At 40.3% G+C, this 19,913-nt stretch overlaps 1 protein-coding gene and 1 non-coding gene across 4 annotated transcripts in view; one reads left to right on the top strand and one right to left on the bottom strand.

The window, feature by feature from the left end:
* The window catches only part of PIP5K1B (phosphatidylinositol-4-phosphate 5-kinase type 1 beta), a 319,195-nt gene that overhangs the window by 241,768 nt on the left and 57,514 nt on the right, over positions 1 to 19,913 (top strand). For all 3 annotated transcript variants that reach the window (XM_030919809.1, XM_010362971.2, XM_030919810.1), the window contains one exon: positions 9,023 to 9,167. In XM_030919809.1, coding sequence (XP_030775669.1) covers positions 9,023 to 9,167 — 145 coding nt within the window. The remainder of the gene's footprint in view (positions 1 to 9,022; positions 9,168 to 19,913) is intronic.
* LOC115894132 lies at positions 716 to 822 on the bottom strand. Its single transcript, XR_004054166.1, has one exon. It is a non-coding gene; the product is annotated as a U6 spliceosomal RNA (small nuclear RNA).

Raw genomic sequence — 19,913 nt, 5'->3', positions numbered from 1 at the left:
AGTGGCTGGGCGTAGTGGCTCATGCCTGTAATCCCAGCACTTTGGGAGGCCGAGTCAGGCAGATCACTTGAGGTCAGGAGTGCAAAACCAGCCTGGCCAACATGGCGAAACCCTGTCTCTACTAAAAATACAAAAAAATTAGCCAGGCATGGTAGTGGGCGCCTGTAATTTTAACTACTCAGGAAACTGAGGCATGAGAATCACTTGAACCTGGGAGGCGAAGTCTGCAGTGAACTGAGATTGCACCACTGCACTCCAGCCTGGGCGACAGAGCGAGACTCTGTCTTAAATAAATAAATAAATAAATAAATAAATAAATAAATAAATAGGATAGCTACAGTAAGATGCAGTTCATACAAGTTTTAACTACCACATAAAAAATACAATTTATGGTTTATGATAAAAATTAGACAATACTAATTCAAAAAGAAAAATGTCTACTTTCACTACGTGATGGTAACAAATACTAACATTTTGTTGCTTTTACTTCTAGACCTTATTCTGTGCATATACACATACACACATGCACAGGTACATGTGCACACACATACATGCAATGTAACAAGAAGTTGTCTCTTCATTTAGGTCTTCTTTAATGATTTTTTTTTTTTGGGTACCCACTGGTAATACTCGGGAGGTACTACATGTTCTTTACTTTGAAAGCTTCATAACCATGAGCAGGTACCAAGAGAAGGAAAGAAAAGAGGCAGAAAGGAAAAATATGGAACGTTTCACGAATTTGCATGTCATCCTTGTGCAGGGGCCGTGCTAATCTTCTCTGTATCGTTCCAATTTTAGTATATGTGCTGCCAAAGTGAGTGCTTTAATGAATTTAAATAAAGTTTTATAATATTTTTCTTGTGTGACTTGTACGTATACCTTTTGTTAGATTTATTTCTTGGATAAATGCAGAGATATTGATATAGATTTTTTTCTGAATTTTTAAAAATAATACCTTTGTTAAGAATTGAGTTTTCGGCCGGGCGCGGTGGCTCAAGCCTGTAATCCCAGCACTTTGGGAGGCCGAGACAGGCGGATCACGAGGTCAGGAGATCGAGACTATCCTGGCTAACACGGTGAAACCCCGTCTCTACTAAAAAATACAAAAAAAAAAAAAAAACTAGCCGGGTGAGGTGGCGGGCGCCTATAGTCCCAGCTACTCAGGAGGCCGAGGCAGGAGAATGGCGTAAACCCGGGAGGCGGAGCTTGCAGTGAGCTGAGATCCGGCCACTGCACTCCAGCCCGGGCGACAGAGCGAGACTCCGTCTCAAAAAAAAAAAAAGAATTGAGTTTTCTGGCCATTTGTTGCTATTGCATAGACTTCACCTCCTTTTTGTCTGTTTTTCCTTTTTTTTTTTTTTTTTTTTTGAGACGGAGTCTCGCTCTGTCGCCCAGGCTGAGGTGCAGTGGCCAGATCTCAGCTCACTGCAAGCTCCGCCTCCCGGGTTCACGCCATTCTCCTGCCTCAGCCTCCCGAGTAGCTGGAACTACAGGCGCCCACCACCTCCCCCGGCTAGTTTTTTATATTTTTTAGTAGAGACGGGGTTTCACCGTGTTCGCCAGGATGGTCTCGATCACCTGACCTCGTGATCTGCCCATCTCGGCCTCCCAAAGTGCTGGGATTACAGGCTTGAGCCACCGCGCCCGGCTGTCTTTTTTTCTTTCTTACTTGCTGGCTAGGACTTCTGGTACAATGATGAATAGAAACGGTGATTGTAGACAGCCTTGCCTTGTCCTGATTTTAAAGGGAATGCTTCTAATGTTTCACTATTGAAAAAGAAGTTTGCTGTATTTGATACCCGTAATCAAGCCAAGGAAGTTCCTTTTTTTATTCCTACTTTGCCGAAAGTTTTTTTTTTTTTTTAATCAGGAATGAGTACTGAATTTTATCAAATACTTTTCTCTATCTGCCAAGTTAATCATTTGTTTTTTCCCGTCTAATCAAATATGGGAGAATGACATTTTAGATTTTTCTATTGGTATATTCTTTGGAGAATCTCAGCATTTCCTGAAAATGTCTTTTGCTTTCTACCGGAGTTAATACCTCCTCTAGGGGTTTTCTTTTCCTCAGAGTCTTTAGGATGTGGTGTTATTTCTATTCCTTTCTCAGCAGTACTTATCCATATGTGCTATGTTTGGTTTCTTTCTTTCTCATCTTCCCATAAACCGGCTTTTACCTGGAGTTAGTGATTTCGGCAAGAGAGTTACAGAGGTGCCCTTGATCCTCTCTGAACTGATGTCTCCGATTCCTGGTAGACATTCACCCGTTTCTCCTAAGCTCCCCGGCACTGGCATCTCCCCCACTAGACTACCTGATTTTCTGATAGCACATGCAAAACTGCAGGTGTCTGTAGTCTGGGAAATAGGATAAATGTATTTTAAAATTATATTAGTTAAGCTTTCAAGTAGTATGCTCAATGTGACCTCTAAAGTTAAAGCGATGGATCCAGTTGTTAATTTGGAAAAAAAAAAAAAAAAGTAAATGTCTAATAAATATACTACACAGCATCTAGAAAGGCTGGAAACATGGGAAGTAGGGCGTATATTGTATTTTTTTCAAATGAAGTATTTGACTCATTGCTTCAGATTGAGAGACACAACACCTTCAAAGGTCTCTGAAGGTCAAAGAAAAACCTATTGAGCATATTCTTTGAAAATGTAACATAATGTATAAAATGAGTTTATCTTTGCAGTCCTCTTCATGCACAATGTTTAGTCTCTAAATAATGCTCTGTACTTGGGGAACTTCCCCTTGCACCAAGTCATCACCAAATTTCCCTCTATTTTTTAACAGTTTGTTTTCTGCCATTCTCAGTCTGTTCAGGTTATATTTTCTATTGCCATGTAACAAATTACCACAAACTTGGCGGCTTAAAATAATATCCAGTTAGTAGCCCATGGTTCTGTAAGTCAGAAGACTGGGTACAACTCACACAGGTTCTCTGCTCAGGGTCTTAAAAGCTGAAATGAAGGTGTCAGCAGGGCTGAGTTATTTTGTTTTTTCTTTCTCTCAGAAATAAGCTTTTTATTTATTTATTTTTTGTTATTATACTTTAAGTTCTGAGATACATGTGTAGAACGTGCAGTTTTGTTACATAGGTATACACGTGCCATGGTGGTTTGCTGCACCCACCAACCCGTCACCTACATTAGATATTATTCTGTGATGTTCCCCTCCCTATGTCCATGTGTTCTTGTTGTTCAACTCCCACTTATGAGTGAGAACATGCAGTGTTTGGTTTTCTGTTCTTGAGATAGTTTGCTCAGAATAATGGTTTCCAGCTTCATCCATGTCCCTGCAAAGGATATGAACTCATCCTTTTTTATGGCTGCGTAGTATTCCATGGTGTATATGTACCACATTTTCTTAATCCAGTCTATTATTGATGGACATTGGATTGGTTCCAAGTCTTTGCTATTGTGAATAGTGGTGCAATAAACATATGTATGCATGTGTCTTTATAGTAGAATGATTTATAATCCTTTCGGTATATACCCAGTAATAGGATTGCTGGGCCAAATGGTATTTCTAGTACTAGATCCTTGAGGAATTGCCACACTTCCACAATGGTTGAACTAGTTTACACTCCCACCAACAGTGTAAAAGCATCCCTATTTCTCCACATCCTCTCCAGCATCTGTTGTTTCCTGACTTTTTAATGATCGCCATTCCAACTGGTATGAGATGGTATCTCATTGTGGTTTTGATTTGCATTTCTCTAATGACCAGTGATGATGAACATTTTTTCATATGTCTGTTGGCTGCGTAAATGTCTTCTTTTGGGAAGTGTCTGTTCATATTCTTTGCCCACTTTTTGATGGGGTTGTTTTTTTCTTGTAAATTTGTTTAAGTTCTTTGTAGATTCTTTGTAATTCAAAGATACTAGCTCTTTGCCAAATGGATAGATTGCAAAAATTTTCTCCCATATTGTAGGTTGCCTGTTCACTCTGATAATCGTGTCTTTTGCTGTGCAGAAGCTCTTTAGTTTAAATAGATTCCATTTGTCAATTTTGGCTTTTGTTGCCATTGCTTTTGGTGTTTAATCATGAAGTCTTTGCCCATGCCTATGTCCTGAATGGTATTGCCCAGGTTTTCTTCTAGGTTTTTTATGGTCCTAGGTCTTACGTTTAAGCCTTTGATCAATCCATCTTGAGTTAATTTTTGTATAAGGTGTAAGGAAGGGGTCCAGTTTCAGTTTTCTGCATATGGCTAACCAGTTTTCCCAACACCATTTATTAAACAGGGAATCTTTTCCCCATTGCTTGTGTCAGGTTTGTCAAAGATCAGATGGCTGTAGATGTGTAGTGCTGTTTCTGAGGCCTCTGTTCTGTTCCATTGGTCTATATATCTGTTTTGGTACCAGTACCATGCTGTTTTGGTTACGGTAGCCTTGTAGTATAGTTTGAAGTCAGGTAGTGTGACGCCTCCAGCTTTGTTCTTTTTGCCCAGGATTTTCTTGGCTATGTGGGCTCTTTTTTGGTTCCATATGAAGTTTAAAGTAGTTTTTTCCACTTTTGTGAAGAAAGTCAGTGGTAGTTTGATGGGCATAGCATTGAATCTATAAATTACTTTGGGCACTATGGCCATTTTCATGATATTGATTCTTCCTATCCATGAGCATGGAATGTTTTTCCATTTGTTTGTGTCCTCTCTTATTTCCTTGGGCAGTGGTTTGTCGTTCTCCTTGAAGAGGTCCTTCACATCCCTTATAAGTTGGATCCCTAGGTATTTTATTCTGTTTGTAGCAATTGTGAATGACAGTTCACTCATGATTTGGCTTTCTGTTTGTCTGTTACTGGTGTATAAGAATGCTTGTGATTTTTGCACATTGATTTTGTATCCTGAGACTTTGCTGAAGTTGCTTATCAGCTTAAGGAGATTTGGGGCTGAGATGATGGGGTTTTCTAAACATACAATCATGTCATCTGCAAACAGAGACAATTTGATTTCCTCTCTTCCTATTTGAATACACTTTATTTCTTTCTCTTGCCTGATTGCCATAGCCAGAACTTCCAATACTGTGTTGAATAGGAGTGGTGAGAGAGGGCATCCTTGTCTTGTGCTGGTTTTCAAAAGGAGTGCTTCCAGTGTTTGCCTATTCAGTATGATATTGGCTGTTGGTTTGTCATAAATAGCTCTTATTATTTTGAGATACGTTCCATTGGTCCATACTTTATTGAGAGTTTTTAGCATGAAGGGGTGTTGAATTTTGTCGAAGGCCTTTTCTGCATCTATTGAGATAATCATGTGGTTTTTGTCTTAGGTTCTGTTTATGTGATGGATCATATTTATTGATTTGCATATGTTGAACCAAACTTGCATCCCAGGGATGAAGCTGACTTGATCGTGATGGATAAGCTTTTTGATGTGTTGCTGGATTCGGTTTGCCAGTATTTCATTGAGGATTTTCGCATTGATGTTCATCAGAGATATTGGCCTGAAATTTTCTTTTTTTGTTGTGTCTCTGCCAGATTTTGGTATCAGGATGATGCTGGCCTCATAAAATGAGTTAGGGAGGATTCTCTCTTTTTCTGTTGTTTGGAATAGTTTCAGAAGGAATGGTACCAGCTCCTCTTTGTACATTTGGTAGAATTCAGCTGTGAATCTATCTGGTCCTGGACTTTTTCTGGTTGGTAGCTTATTAATTTCTGCCTCAATTTCAGAACTTGTTGTTGTTTTATTCAGGGATTCGACTTCTTCCTGGTTTAGACTTGGGAGGGTGTACTTGTCCAGGAATTGATCCATTCCTTCTAGGTTTTCTAGTTTATTCACTTAGAAGTGTTCATGGTATTCTCTGATGGTAGTTTGTATTTCTGTGGGATCAGTTGTGATATCCCCATATCATTTTTTATTGCATCTATTTGATTCTTCTCTCTTTTCTTCTTTATTAGTCTGGCTAGAGGTCTATTTTGTTGACCTTATCAAAAAACCAGCTTCTGGACGCATTGATTTTTTTGAAGTGTTTTTCGTGTATCTATCTCCTTCAGTTCTGCCCTGATCTTAGTTATTTCTTGTCTTCTGCTAGCTTTTGAATTTGTTTGCTCTTGCTTCTCTAGTTCTTTTAATTGTGATATTAGGGTGTCAATTTTATATCTTTCCTGCTGTCTCTTGTGGGCATTTAGTGCTATAAATTTCCCTCTACACACAACTTTACATGTGTCCCAGAGATTCTGGTATGTTATGTCTTCATTCTCATGATTTCAAAGAACATCTTTATTTCTGCCTTCATTTCGTTATTTACCCAGTAGTCATTCAGGAGCAGATTGTTAGTTTCCATGTAGTTGTGCAGTTTTGAATGAGTTTCTTAATCCTGAGTTCTAATTTGATTGCACTGTGGTCTGAGAGACTGTTTGTTATGATTTCCGGTCTTTTGCATTTGCTGAGGAGTGTTTTACTTCCAATTCTGTCATCAACTTTAGAATAAGTGCAGTGAGGTGCTGAGAAGAATGTATATTCTGTTGACTTGGGGTGGAGAGTTCTGTAGATGTCTATTAGGTCCACTTGGTCCAGAGCTGAGTTCAAGTCCTGAATATCCTTGTTAATTTTTTGTCTCATTGATCTGTCTAGTATTGACAGTGGTGTGCTAAAGTCTCCTGCTATTATTGTGTGGGAGCCTAAGTCTCTTTGTAAGTCTCTCAGAACTTGCTTTATGAATCTGGGTGTTCCTGTATTGGGTGCATATATATTTAGGATAGTTAGCTCTTCTTGCTGCATTGATCCCTTTCCCATTATGTAATGCCCTTCTTTGTCTCTTTTGATCTTTGTTGGTTTAAAGTCTGTTTTATCAGATTTTAGGATTGCAACTCCTCCTTTTTTTGCTTTCCATTTGCTTTCCATTCCTCCATTTCTTTATTTTGAGACTATGTGAGTCTTTGCACGTGAGATGGTTTTCCTGAATACAGCACACTGATAGGTCTTGACTCTATCCAATTTGCCAGCCTCTGTCTTTTAATTGGGGCATTTAGCCCATTTATATTTAAGGTTAATATTTTTATATGTGAATTTGATCCTGTCATTATGATGCTAGCTGGTTGTTTTGAGCTGGGCTGAGTTCTTATCAGGAAGTGCAGAAGACGAATCCTCTTCCAAGCTCATTCATGTTGTTGGCAGAATTCAGCTCCTTTTAGCTGTTGGGCGGAGATCCCTGCTTCTTTGCTGTCTGACAGCAAAGAGCCGTGTTTTGCCCTGGGGGCCATCCACATTCCCTACCATGCTGCCCCTCTATCTTCAAACACAGAATGTCCTGCAAGTAAGCCCTAACACTTTTTCTCTCTGACTTCTTGTCCCTGACCTCTAGACCCAGATTTAAACGGCTCATACGATTAGGTGAAGCTCCCCAGGATAATCTTCCCTTTGCCTAACTCAGTGTTAGCCAACTCAGGGTAGCCTGAGTTACATCTGCAAAATCCCTTTTGCTAGGTCATATCACATAGCCACAGGAATAACAGCTCACCATGTTTGCAGGCCCCACAACAAAGGGAGAATTTACAGGAGTGTGGGTCATTAGGGGTCATCTTAGAGTTCTGCCTACCACACTGGCTTTAGAAAAAAACGGAAGGATACGGGAGCATGAAGAAACACTTCTCTCCCTCAAAGAGCTGCTCCTTATGGGTTGAGGAGTCACCTTCCTGATGATGTGTGACCTGGGACTGAGTCACTGTACAGAAGTATTTTGCTCTGTCACTCAGGTCATGTCTACTTTGTGAAGTAAAGCTGGTATGCCCAAAACCTAGGTTGAAGACCAGCTCCATCTGCCTTATAGGGAGTGACAATTCATTGGAATCTGGTATCAGGTTATTTTTGACACTGAGTTTTCAATGTTATGGAGAGTTTTCATGTTTTGCTTTCCATTTAATGAGAAGTTGGGATCAAGAATATTGAAGATTGCAAGCCAGGTGTCACATTAAAGTTGAAGCCTTTCTAATTTTTGAAGGTCGAGCACTTCGGTTATTCGTGGTTTTATATGTTTTATCTATCGCTGCGGTTTTCTATTTTGACTTGAATTGGAGGCGGAGCTGCACTATCCCAGTGTGTCATCTGATTTCCCAGACCAGGGTCCAGCCTTTCCTGTGCTTGCCTGGCTTCCCCTCGATGTTGCTTCCTACCCCACCATCTATACCCTTCACATCCAAAATCCAAAACCTCACACTCAACATGAGAATCCCTATTAGGGTTGGTTTATATTTACACACTAAAATTCTCTAATTTTCAATTTGTTGTGCACATAAAGGAATACCAGGAACACCTTAAAGTTATAATTGTATTTATTAGCATCTATTTTAGGTTAGTCTGGGGGCGTGATGGAAAGAGTCCATGTAGACTCCAGAGAGATGGGCAGGGGTTACTGCTCAGCCTTGAACATTCCTCCTTCCTCACAAGGGTGGGCTCTTACACAAGTGATTTCATGGGCCCCTAAGTTTTAAAGAAAAATAAGTGTTTTCTCATTTTAAAAAAGGCAGCTTTGCTGTTAAAATATGTCAAGAAGAGTCCTGGATAATGTTTAAAAGTATTTATGGGCTCAGGTGGGGTTAAGGTAGAGCTGATGTTAGTCTGTTGAAGTATTTGTTTCCCGGCTCTTGAAAAGCCTGGGTTCTTAGATCCAACCTGAGAATTATAGATATATGCATATCACAGGGAGGGCAGAAAGGTTCACTGTCTGTTTATACACTTGCCAGTCATCCTTTTAATCTCTGTCAAATTATCTGCTTAAACTCCTATGAGTTTTTTTATGCCATCTTTTTGAAATAGTAAATCACTTTATTAGGTTTTTAAAAGAACATTCATAATGTCATTTCCATGAGCCATTTTGTAAATTAATGCAATTTCCTTTCTGTTTAACCTGTTTGCAAGAAACTATTTTACATTTCTGCTGTAAATCAGAAAAAAAGTGCAGTTAATTCATAATTGAATTTGCAGCCTTATAGGTAAAATGAATGCTTTTGGCTCATTTCTCTTATTACAGATACTAAAGCTGCATTTATTCTTGAGATTCATGAATGTGTGTGTTGCTTTCGTTCCCAGCCCTGGGATCCCGACACAGGCCAGACCTGGTGCCTAGCACTCCATCGCTGTTTGAAGCTGCTTCCTTGGCGACCACAATTTCATCTTCTTCCTTATACGTCAATGAGCACTATCCACACGGCAGGCCTACACTCTATTCAAACAGGTAATACTTAGTGCAGTCAGATAACCCATCAGGCTGTTACCAAGTCAACATCAGGCCTGAACCAGTATCTCTGAATGAGAACACGTCTCTGACAACTAGCATGTGCCTGTCACCTGCCTCGTAAGTCGGAGAGAGAACATGCTTGATTTTTACTGTGACAAAAGAACATTGGAGGGAAAACCCTCGTGATCTTTCTTTACAGTTGATCATTATGTCAAGTAGAAATTATATACTTGGCTCAATGGAAGAAGACAAATCTTTTGTCATTTTTATTTTAGTAAATTTTTTAGGAATGGGTTTCTTCAGAGTGAGTACTCTTAGTTAATATTACACAGGTAGCTGCAAAGATATTGTAATATTCTCTTTTGGTATGTGTGATCTTAGTGACTATGGTAAACAGAATAATGCCCACCCCCCCAAAGCTGCCCACATCCTAATTCCGTAACCTGTGAATATGTTACCTTATATGACAAAAGGGACTTTGCAAATGGGATTAAATTAAAGATCCTGAAATGGGAGGAGTATCCTGAATTATCCAGATAGGCCCAGTATAATCACAGGGTTCTTGTAAGGGGAAGACAGAAGAAGAAGGGTCAGAGTCAGAGAAGGAGACACAACATCAGAAGCAGAAGTCAGGATACCCCATTTGCCCTGATATGATTATTATTCATTGCATGCCTGTATCAAAATATCTCATGTAACCTATAAGATTTTTGGAAATTGTATGCTCTCTAGCAACTTTGTGTGAATTTTTATATAAGCACCATTTTATGAGTTCTATAAAATGTTATAAAAATAAAAAATTAAAAAAATAAGTAAAATAATAATTATTTGCTAAATGTTAGATAAGTTCTTGTTGAAACCTAGCTCTCAAGAATCAAGATCAGATTTATGCAAGTGAAGAATTTCTTATACTTTAAGTTATTTTCCAAATCCAGGATAGCAGTTTGGTTGATTTCCAGGAAGAGGAGTCAATAAAGTAGATTTATTTTTAATATATGGATATCCATAGAGTCTAGCTTAGTGTTTTGGCAAGTTAAAGTTTGCTAGTCGGACCTGCTATAGTAATTCTTTTTTGTTGCTGTTTCCTCCTCTCTCAGCTAGATACAAGATTAGGTAGGCAGCAGGTTAGGCGGCCAGTCTAGGCAAGAAAAGTGGAACAAGTGGGTAGCAAGGTGAGCCACAAATCTTAGCTGGGCCTGAGTTTGCATTGTTCTGCTCTAAGGGTCAACAAGGCCCTATTAAAAATTATTTAACTCATCTAAACTATACAAAGTTATTGATTTGGTCAGTTTCCTTCGATTGGAGAAATTTAAAATGATTTAATGTGTAATACTTAATATTAATGTCAAATGTTTAAATCTGGTATGTAAATTAGTCAAGCAACAGTCTTTCCTGTCTGTTTGGTGCAGCTGAACACGTGGGTCTATATAAAGTTCTTTTGCTGTCAAATATAAATAGCAGCCCAAAAGATAGCTGGAAAGTTGCAGGAAGTTCTTAGCAAGGTCAAAAACAATTCTCATGTGAAGCCATGGTGATTTCTTACAGTTTGCTGTCATGGTAATTATTGGGGCATATAATCAGATGTGCTCTTAAATCATTTACTGAGATTTTCGCTAACAATAAAAGGGTTTTGTTTTGTTTTGTGTTTTGGTAGCAGTGGTGGTGGTGGTGGTGGTAGGTAAGTATCCAGTCTCTTGACCAGAGGTATTCGACTCTTGGGTATTCATAAGGTTTTCCCGGGGCCTGGCAGGGCCTCCTCCTGACTCCCAATCGTTCCTGGCCAACCTGGAAGCTACTTCTGCATGCTCCACCTCCACATGCTCCCAGAACTGTGCTGTCATTCTCGATACTTTTATTTATGCCGATACTGACTAGCATATAGATTTGGAGGGGGAAAATAAAAAATGAGTTATCTATGATATTTTTCCTTTCTTTTAAATATTTATTTAAAACAAGTGCATTGTTTTAATCTTTGGCACTGTAACTCCAAATTGCAATTTGATATCTTATATATCACTATCAATCAAGGTTCACCTGCAAGAACAAGAAACCACTTCATCTTAACCAGAAAGGAATTTAATCTAGATAATTGGGTGCCTACAAAGTCTGTGGAAAGGCAGTGGGCATGGGCTCCAGGCTGGCACCAGGAAATTCATCCTGGAACACGCCACCAAACTGGGCCACCAGCAGCACTACAGCAGGAACCACAGTCAAGTTGGTGCCTGCCAATGAGATACAGCCCAGACAAAAGCATTTCAGTGAGCCTAGAATGTTTTTTCAATGAGCCACCCTTTAAAAACCAGACAACTTCGCTAAAATACCCAGATTCTTTTGCAAAATCAGGATCTTGGTCACCATATAATTTTGGCTCTGTTTCCTCCTGGCATTTATCAGCTGGAGGGGAAAACCTTGCACCCCCTAGGTCACCACCCTCTGCCTCATTCATCTGTGCTGTCACCTACCTGCTCCTGTAGGTATGTCTGCTTTTAGCCTTGATGTGCACAAGAAGGTGATAGAAAGGCCTCGGGTCTTAATCATGGACTTAGGGAAATCTTAAGGAAAAGAGGTATAAAGGTGCTAAAAAAAAAAAAAAAAAACCCTGAACACAACAGTTTGAGAACTCCCGGGCGTCAATATCCCTATTTCCCTGACCCACTGTGCCCAACCCTCATTATTCAACTGGCAAACTTCACCAGCAAACCAAAAAAAAAAAAAAATTTTTTTTCATATTTTTGTTTCTATCATTTTTTCCTTTAGAGCCCACCTAGTCCTACATGGTGTTTCTTTAGGCAATAAATAGACACTATTCTAAATCTCATCTGGCCAACTGAGTTTCAAAACCTAATCCAGAGAGCCTGGAAAGAAAATGCATTGAAAAGAAAAAAGAGAAAAGAAAAAAAATGTTGAATATTGATGTTATAATTTACACGTCAGATTTTTCTCTTTATGAATCATTTTTCTGTTCAGGCAAAGTGGTCTGTTTTCCAATTTTGACGTTATGTTATACATATCTATGCTAAAATAAGCTGCAAATACTTCAACTAGCAGTTGTCATTCTGTCAGTCTTTGTAGAATCCTTAAGTTGGCAAGGTATTGATTAGTGCCTGGATGCCTCCACACCTAAATTACATACTGCAGTGGGAAATTGCTGTCTCTTAGAATTATTCCTTTTTTTTAAAGGATTATTCTTTGTAACTTCAAAAACTCTTAATAGTAACCCATTCTTTTTTTAATGTACTCCAAAAATTCGCTAGGAAGGAAAGAAAAAAATAGTATCATCTTAAAAGTATGTATCTAGGCCGGGCGCGGTGGCTCAAGCCTGTAATCCCAGCACTTTGGGAGGCCGAGACGGGTGGATCGCGAGGTCAGGAGATCGAGACCATCCTGGCTAACACGGTGAAACCCCGTCTCTACTAAAAAAAATACAAAAAACTAGCCGGGCGAGGTGGCGGGCGCCTGTAGTCCCAGCTACTCGGGAGGCTGAGGCAGGAGAATGGCGTAAACCCGGGAGGCGGAGCTTGCAGTGAGCTGAGATCCGGCCACTGCACTCCAGCCTGGGCGACAGAGCGAGACTCCGTCTCAAAAAAAAAAAAAAAAAAAAAAAAAGTATGTATCTAACCTACTGATTGGGAGTACACATTTTCAAGTTGGACTGTGCAGTCTTGTGTTAGAGCATGCAGATCATAGGAATAAAGAGAAACTGTCATGGGCATTGCTTCCCAGTCAACTAGTGATATTTAAGTTCTGAATTTTTGATACTTGCATTTTTCTTTACCAGTAAGAAGTCTGTTCTTTTAAAAGAGGTATAAATTGAGCACTAAGAAATACAGAGGCAAGTGTGTTTTACCTCAAAGTTAAGAACAGTTTCATTTAATATTGTAGAAATAGGTTACACATACGAATATTTTCATGATTTCCTGCATAGTTGGTAGCAAAGCCAAAGCTCTGGTTATGCATAAGGAATTGAAAGTCACACTTCATTCCAGTGCATCTATGCTTTCCCCATCAAAGATATCTTACCAGTGTCACCACTCTATCCAGTCTCAGGTTTGGTTAGTGGCTATTTCTAACACTTGGGCTCACCCTGCAGGCATTTGCAGTATTGCGAGAAGGGCAAAAATGTCAGAGAAAAAGCCACTGGTCATTTGCACATAGAGGGCAAATTGGTAAAGGCTCCCTAAATGATGAGTCCAACATTCTAGATCTCAGAGGGAGCCCAGCAGATCGAACAGTCTTGTGCCCTCTTCTTCCTGCCATTACAGTGTTGTAGACCTAGAACAGGAGCGGAAACACTCTAACCAAAAGCCCTTCCCCACAAATTGCTTACCACTGAGGTTTACAGACATGGAAGTAGAGCCATCCCAAAGGTTAGAGATCTTCCTATTTAGATTTGTCTAAAATATCAGAAAATGGAAATGCAGAAACCTTGTGTGACATATCTGGGCGTGTTAGTAGGACTTCAGTTGAACACAGGTCTCTAGGGTCTAAGCCTCTTGTCTTTTCCACTGTACCATTCCTGCATCATGATCTCCAAATACTTATTAGGTTGGCTGGTTGGTTGGTTTTTTTTCCTAACATGAGTTCTGGTCCTGTGTTTGAGACTTTTTTTTTTTTGCTGCTTAATAGATAAAATATTTCTAGCAGGCAAAGTGGTGGGTTTATGTTTTTGGTTTTTGGGTTTTGGTTTTTGGGGTTTTTTTGAGAGAGTCTCGCTCTGTGGCCCAGGCTAGAGTACAATGGCACCATCTTGGCTCACTGCAACCTCCGCCTCTAGGGTACAAACGATTCCCCTGCCACAGCCTCCTGAGTAGCTGGGATTACAGGCACCCACCACCATGCCTGGCTAATTATTGTATTTCTAGTAGAGGCAAGGTTTCACTATGTTGGCCAGGCTGGTCTCGAACTCCTGACCTCAAGTGATCCACCCCCTCAGCCTCTCAAAGTGCTGGGATTACAGGTGTGAGCCACTGCACCCAGCCAATGGGCTTATGTTAATGTACACCTATAGTATTTGTGCTACCAGTTATTGGTGAATTTTGCTTATTAAAAACAGCATTGCGAGGGCAGCTTTTCTATCATAATATTAATCCTGTTTCAAACCACCAGTAATAATCTGATACAGTAGCAGCAACTAATTATTGAACCTTATTAAGGGCCATGTTAAGCCCTTTGTACATGTCAAGTGATTTAATTCTCACAGCAATTCTGTAAAGTTATTATATTTATGGTCTCCATCTTACACATGAGGAAATTGATGCTTAGCAACATTAGGTAACTTTCTCAAGGCCACATGGCTAAAAAGTGGAGGCATGACTTCCAGCTACAGCACTGATATAGAATACACAGTTTCAGATGATAAGTTTTAGATGATGCTTTTCATGGAAATTTGGTGACATCCTTACAAGTTCTCTTCTTCATCTTTTTGCCTTTTCTTTTTCCATGGGATTTTGAGGGAGGATTTTCATCTTCAAAGATGTTAGAGACAGAATGTTCAAACACTTTAAAAATGTAACATTAATTTAAATTTATAAGAAACCTAAAATAGCTATTTCCTCAAGTTGTTATTTCCAACTCTCCAGGTGGACTCCAAATCACTATGTAATTTTGAGAGAAGACTTTTATTAGATATGTTCCTGCTGGGTGTAGAAAATCCTATATCTTCTGTTGATATAGCAAGGTCAGCAGGAACCTTTAATATTTACAAAATGAAGGGAGAACAGTTAGTTGCAAAAACTTCCTAGTGATTCCAATCCCCTAACCCTAATCTCAAGGGAAAGACAGCACGATTGTGTTATCTGCTGTGAACTTCACAACTACCTGCCATACCTAGACACCAGTCTAGGGCTGCACAACCACTCGTAGGATGATACACTTGTTGATGTTAAACACTGAAGATGACCTCTCCAGACTCTTTGTTCTTTTGTGTTTCTTAATCTGATTACCCCTGCCTTGCACACAGACCCTCCTACCCCCACTACCTCAGATGGTGGTGGGTAAAGATGCTCATGCGTCTTGCTAAATCATCACTTAGGACATTAGCTCTCAAACTGCCACTTCTAGTGATCTAACATTGGGCAAGTTACTTGCTCGTCATGTGCCTCAGTTTCCTCATTTGTAAAGCGTGAATTACTATACTACTGCCCCCAAAGAGTTGTTATAAGGATTAAATGAAATAACAATTAGAAAGCATTTATACCTTCTGGCACATAGTAAGCCCCATAAAGCATTTGTTGAAATAAAATAACCAAGGGATTTGAGGCACTAACACCTTGCAGCTTCCTCATAAGTCTGACTGTAAGGGGCATGATGTTTTTGGCAAAAAGCCATCACGGAGTACTTTGTTAGAGTCTTTTCAGGAAACGGAAAACACACTTGGAATTTCAAAGCGAATTGGTTACAGAATGTGGGGAGGCTGGAAGGCTGAAGGGGGAAATTGCAGAAACTCGGGTAAATAACTGCAGGAGGCAGCTCCCACCATCAGCTCTGCCATGATACCTGCTGCCGCCTTAGAGAAGGGATGGTGGCGGAGGATGCTACCTAAAGAGCTGGGATAGGGCAAGAACATAGCCACCTCCAGAGACACTGCCCCAAAATGGAAGAAAGATAAATGAGAGCAGAAAGCCAGCAGCTTCTGTCCTCTTGCCACCTTCTCATCCAAGTCCTGCAGTGCCTTGACTGACAGCACCTGGTCAAGGAGCCTATGGGATACCGTTTGCCAACTCTGGGCCCCAGCATTGCAAAGTAGAGTTGAGATAGGATAAAAACAACCACAGCACATGGAGCAAAAGCTAGACAGACACAGGAGCTTTTTTAAAAGAGAGAAGAAAAGGTCAAAGCTTTGCAAAGTTAGAGTGTGAGTGCAAGAACAGGAATCAATTTAGACTTTTATAGAAGTAATCATGGAACCAATTTATTATCATGCCAATGTAATAGTACTATGTAAAGTAGCCATAAATTTTTTAATGATCTGTGCAATTAGAGACTCCAGTATTTACCAACAAGTCTGTCTGACAATCAATAACACATTCCTGGGTACCATGCTGGTTGTAAATACTCATAGAAATGTCTTAGCTAATTCCAGACTCATGGGATAGATTTTTAGCTTGAGAATTCCTCAAGGAGTCTTGTAAGCTTGAGGAACCCAGGTGAGACTCCCTCTGATAAGGCAGCTGACACAGTTTGGGAGCAGATAGCCATCACCCATGCCCTTACAAAACACTTCTACATTATTACCAATACATCATTTGTGAACCCACCACCCCCCACTCCACCTTATCTGAATCTTAGTCTGGAGCAAACACACAGAATGGGGGGGAAATGTGGTCACACTCATTCATTCTTAGTAAAGAGAGGGATTTAGTCATCTTTTCCCAAGTGTCAAGAAACGAAGTCATCAAGCAAATGATGCCACATATCTAGAGGAGAAGCAAAAACCTTCCTTATTCAGTCTCTTGGAAGAAGAATATTCCATTTAAAAAATTAAAGCCATTATAGGCTTGCCGGCATTACCAGTGAACCTGAGTGGTGTCACATCTTTCTTCAGTTGTGGCTGAGGCACATGCTGAAAAAATTGGAACCTGACTGAGAGAGATGGCTCACACCTCTAATCCCAGCACTTTGGGAGGCGAGGCAGGAAGATCACTTGAGCCCAGGAGTTTGAGACCAACCTGGGCAGTTTAGCAAGACCTCATTTCTACCAAAACAACAATTTAAAAAAAAGCCACAGCTGAGCATGGTGGCACACGCCTGTAGTCCCAGCTACTTAGGAGGCTAAGATGGGAGGATTGCTTGAATCCAGGAGTTCCAGGCTGCAGTGGGCTATGATCATGCCACTGCACTCCAGCCTGGGCAACAGAGCAAGACCTTGCCTCAAAAAAAAAAAAAAAAAAAACAGGAACCTGCAGAAGCTTTATAATATGCCTGTTAGTTTAGTTTTTCCTCCCCACCCCCAGAAAAAAAAAGTAGAAGAAAAAACATGGATTTACATCACATTAGTCTGCACCTGGATTTTGCCAGATGTCTTTTTTCCTTTTTGACAAATTATAGAATTACTTCTGAAGTGATTAGCTTTTCAAATGATCCCTCATATATTTCTGCCAGGGCAGGAAATTGAAGTGAATTTTTCAGATATCTGACATTATATGAAGAATAATTTAGGATTCAGCATTAATTCAAAGAACATTCACATTTCTTGAGGAATTCGTGTGTGATAATATTTCTAGGTGCTTTTTGTGTGTTACTAAGATTTTTAGTGGATTTAGTTTATGGATAAATCCTATTGCCAAAAACAAGTGGAAAAACTTGGCCAATTTTTGAATATTTTAACTGACCAAAAAAATGACTTTTTTTTTTTTAATCCATTCTCTGCATCTTAATTCTGGAACTAAAACACCACATCTTTATTTCCCTTGACTTAAAACACTAGTGCTATGTCTCTGGAAGAATGGTTTGCTGGTAGTGGATGTACCTCTGCAGACACTCTTCAATTCTCTGCCCTCCTTCATGGAGCCTCTAGAGAAATGTTTCTCAGTGTGACTAGCTCCTACTTCAGGGTCCCTACATCTAGAAATGGGGCCCTGAAATCTGCATTTTGGCAAGCTCCTTAAACAATTCTTACCCACACCGGTATACAAGAGAAATGTTCTTTGGAAATAAACTCTTCTCCTGTCTCTATTCTTTCTGAGTAGTGAAACAGCATCTGTCTGTGGTTCAGCTGAGACACAGCTGGACTCTTTGAAGAAATTAAGAGTACATAACATGTAATGCCAGAAATATAAAACCATAGCAAAGTGGATACGTTTTCAGATTCTAGTAAGGAGAACAGGACCTCAGTTCCTTTCTCATACCTCAGACATGCCTGGACAGGCCCTAAGCAAAAGTGACTTTTTGCCTTAAAGGCGTTAAAAGAAAAAGTTCAGCTGAATTAAATGTAAAGGTGTTTACTTGAGCAGTGAACAATATGTGAATCGGGCAGCCCCCAGAATCATACAGCTGATTCAGAGACTCCAGCGCCGACACGTGGTGGAAGAAGATTTATGGATGGCAAAAGGAAAGTGGCGTGCAGAAAACCGAAGTAAGGCACGGAAACTACTGGCTGGTCAGAGCTCGGCATTTACCTTATTGGAACACGGTTCGAACAGTTGGCTACATTTGATTGGCCGAGACTCAGTGGTTGGCACAAATGTAAACTATGGTTGGTTTACACCTCTGCTTGTTGTAGTTATCGATGTACAGAAAAACCTTTAGTCCAAACTTAGATATGTAAGGAGGCAGCTTTAGGCTAAACTTCATTTAACGAAGGTATTTTAGGTTAGCAACACCTCTGGGAAATGCTTCAGCCAGCCCCAAACCTGCTCCCCGGTGTGGTTCCTCTGACCTGAAGCCAACATACATTTCTGCCCAGCGGCAGTTCGTGACCTCCCTGAGTCTACAGAGATCCTTGGTTCTGTAGTCAAGCAGGGTAATTTTCAGATTCCTTGGCCTCCACTGACTCCCACTCTTTGCTTAAAGGTCAGCTTGGTCCTTCTGAGCCCTAAGAGTACCTCTCCACCCTGACCATTTCACTCTGCTGTTTGATTTGTCCACGTGACAGTTGCACTCTTGGGTGAAGCCGGCTTTATGCAAATTTTGTCTCACCCTAGAGAGCCCCTGGCCAGCAGCCTCACACAGGGCAGCACCCTTCCCAGGAGCTTGTCCGCACCCATTCAGCTGCCTTCCCTGCCATGGCCTCTCTTTGAGACATTTCCCTTTGGCCCAGCCACTGTATTCCCATTATTCTGAGCCTAGCTCTTGTGTTGTATACAAAGTAGTGTTCCCTGTGTGGGCCTGGGATCTGTAACAGGTGAACTTCCAGGTTCATGTTACCAGTTCTGGCCATGTCTCCTCCACCCAGAGGTCCTCTAGTTGGGGGCTCTGCAAGAATCCCAAGATTCATTTTTGTTCCTCTGATATACTTCAAATATACAGGAAGAGTAACAAATAGTTTCTTCTAAGGCAAGTAGAAAGTTGATCCTGACATCCTTTGTTTAATCCTTCTGTTATCTGTGGAGTTATCACCACAGTAGTCAGCTTTATCTCCTGTAATTTAAATGACTTGTTGATTTTTGGGGGAAGGAATTTCACTGGGGAAGTCCACTAACATAAACCTGCTGCTGAGGACTCATTCACTTCACAGCACCAAGCTGGCCCAGCCTCCCACAGACAGACCAGATGCCTCTACCACAACCTGCCTTTGCATTTAGCTCATGATAGTTATGGGTGCAGGAGAATTAGGTAATTGTAACGGGGGAACTAGGAGACAATGTAAAACTCTCCATTCACAATAATACTAATCTAAAATGGAATCATTGAATCACCTGTTTTCAAGGATAAAGTAATAAAGGTGAAATGTGTAATGATGTAAAGGAGCTCATTATTTTTCCGGACAGCCCTATTATAAATCAGTGCATGGACGGTCACAAAATAACTTAAAAATGACCAGACTTGTTTTCAAAAGGAAGGATTTTGCTGAAATGCAAATTTCATCCTGAAGGCTACATGGGGAAAAAAATGGTAGAGTTTCTCTGTCTTTTCTTTCGTTGCTTCTCATCACACTAGAAGAATGATTCTGACTAAGCACTTTGTCCGGGAGAAGATTTTTTGTATTTTATTTGTATACAAGTGCATCTGGGTTGGTGTTCTCCTAATTCCAACCACCCTCACCTGCTGCTTTCTGTGTGGTCACTGAGTTGTGACAGGAGAGAG

The sequence above is a fragment of the Rhinopithecus roxellana genome, chromosome 16 (genome assembly GCF_007565055.1).
Source record: "Rhinopithecus roxellana isolate Shanxi Qingling chromosome 16, ASM756505v1, whole genome shotgun sequence".
Taxonomy (NCBI): Eukaryota; Metazoa; Chordata; class Mammalia; order Primates; family Cercopithecidae; genus Rhinopithecus; species Rhinopithecus roxellana.
The sequence above is the reverse complement of the archived record's forward strand: the minus strand, read 5'-3'. Positions and strand labels throughout refer to the sequence as shown.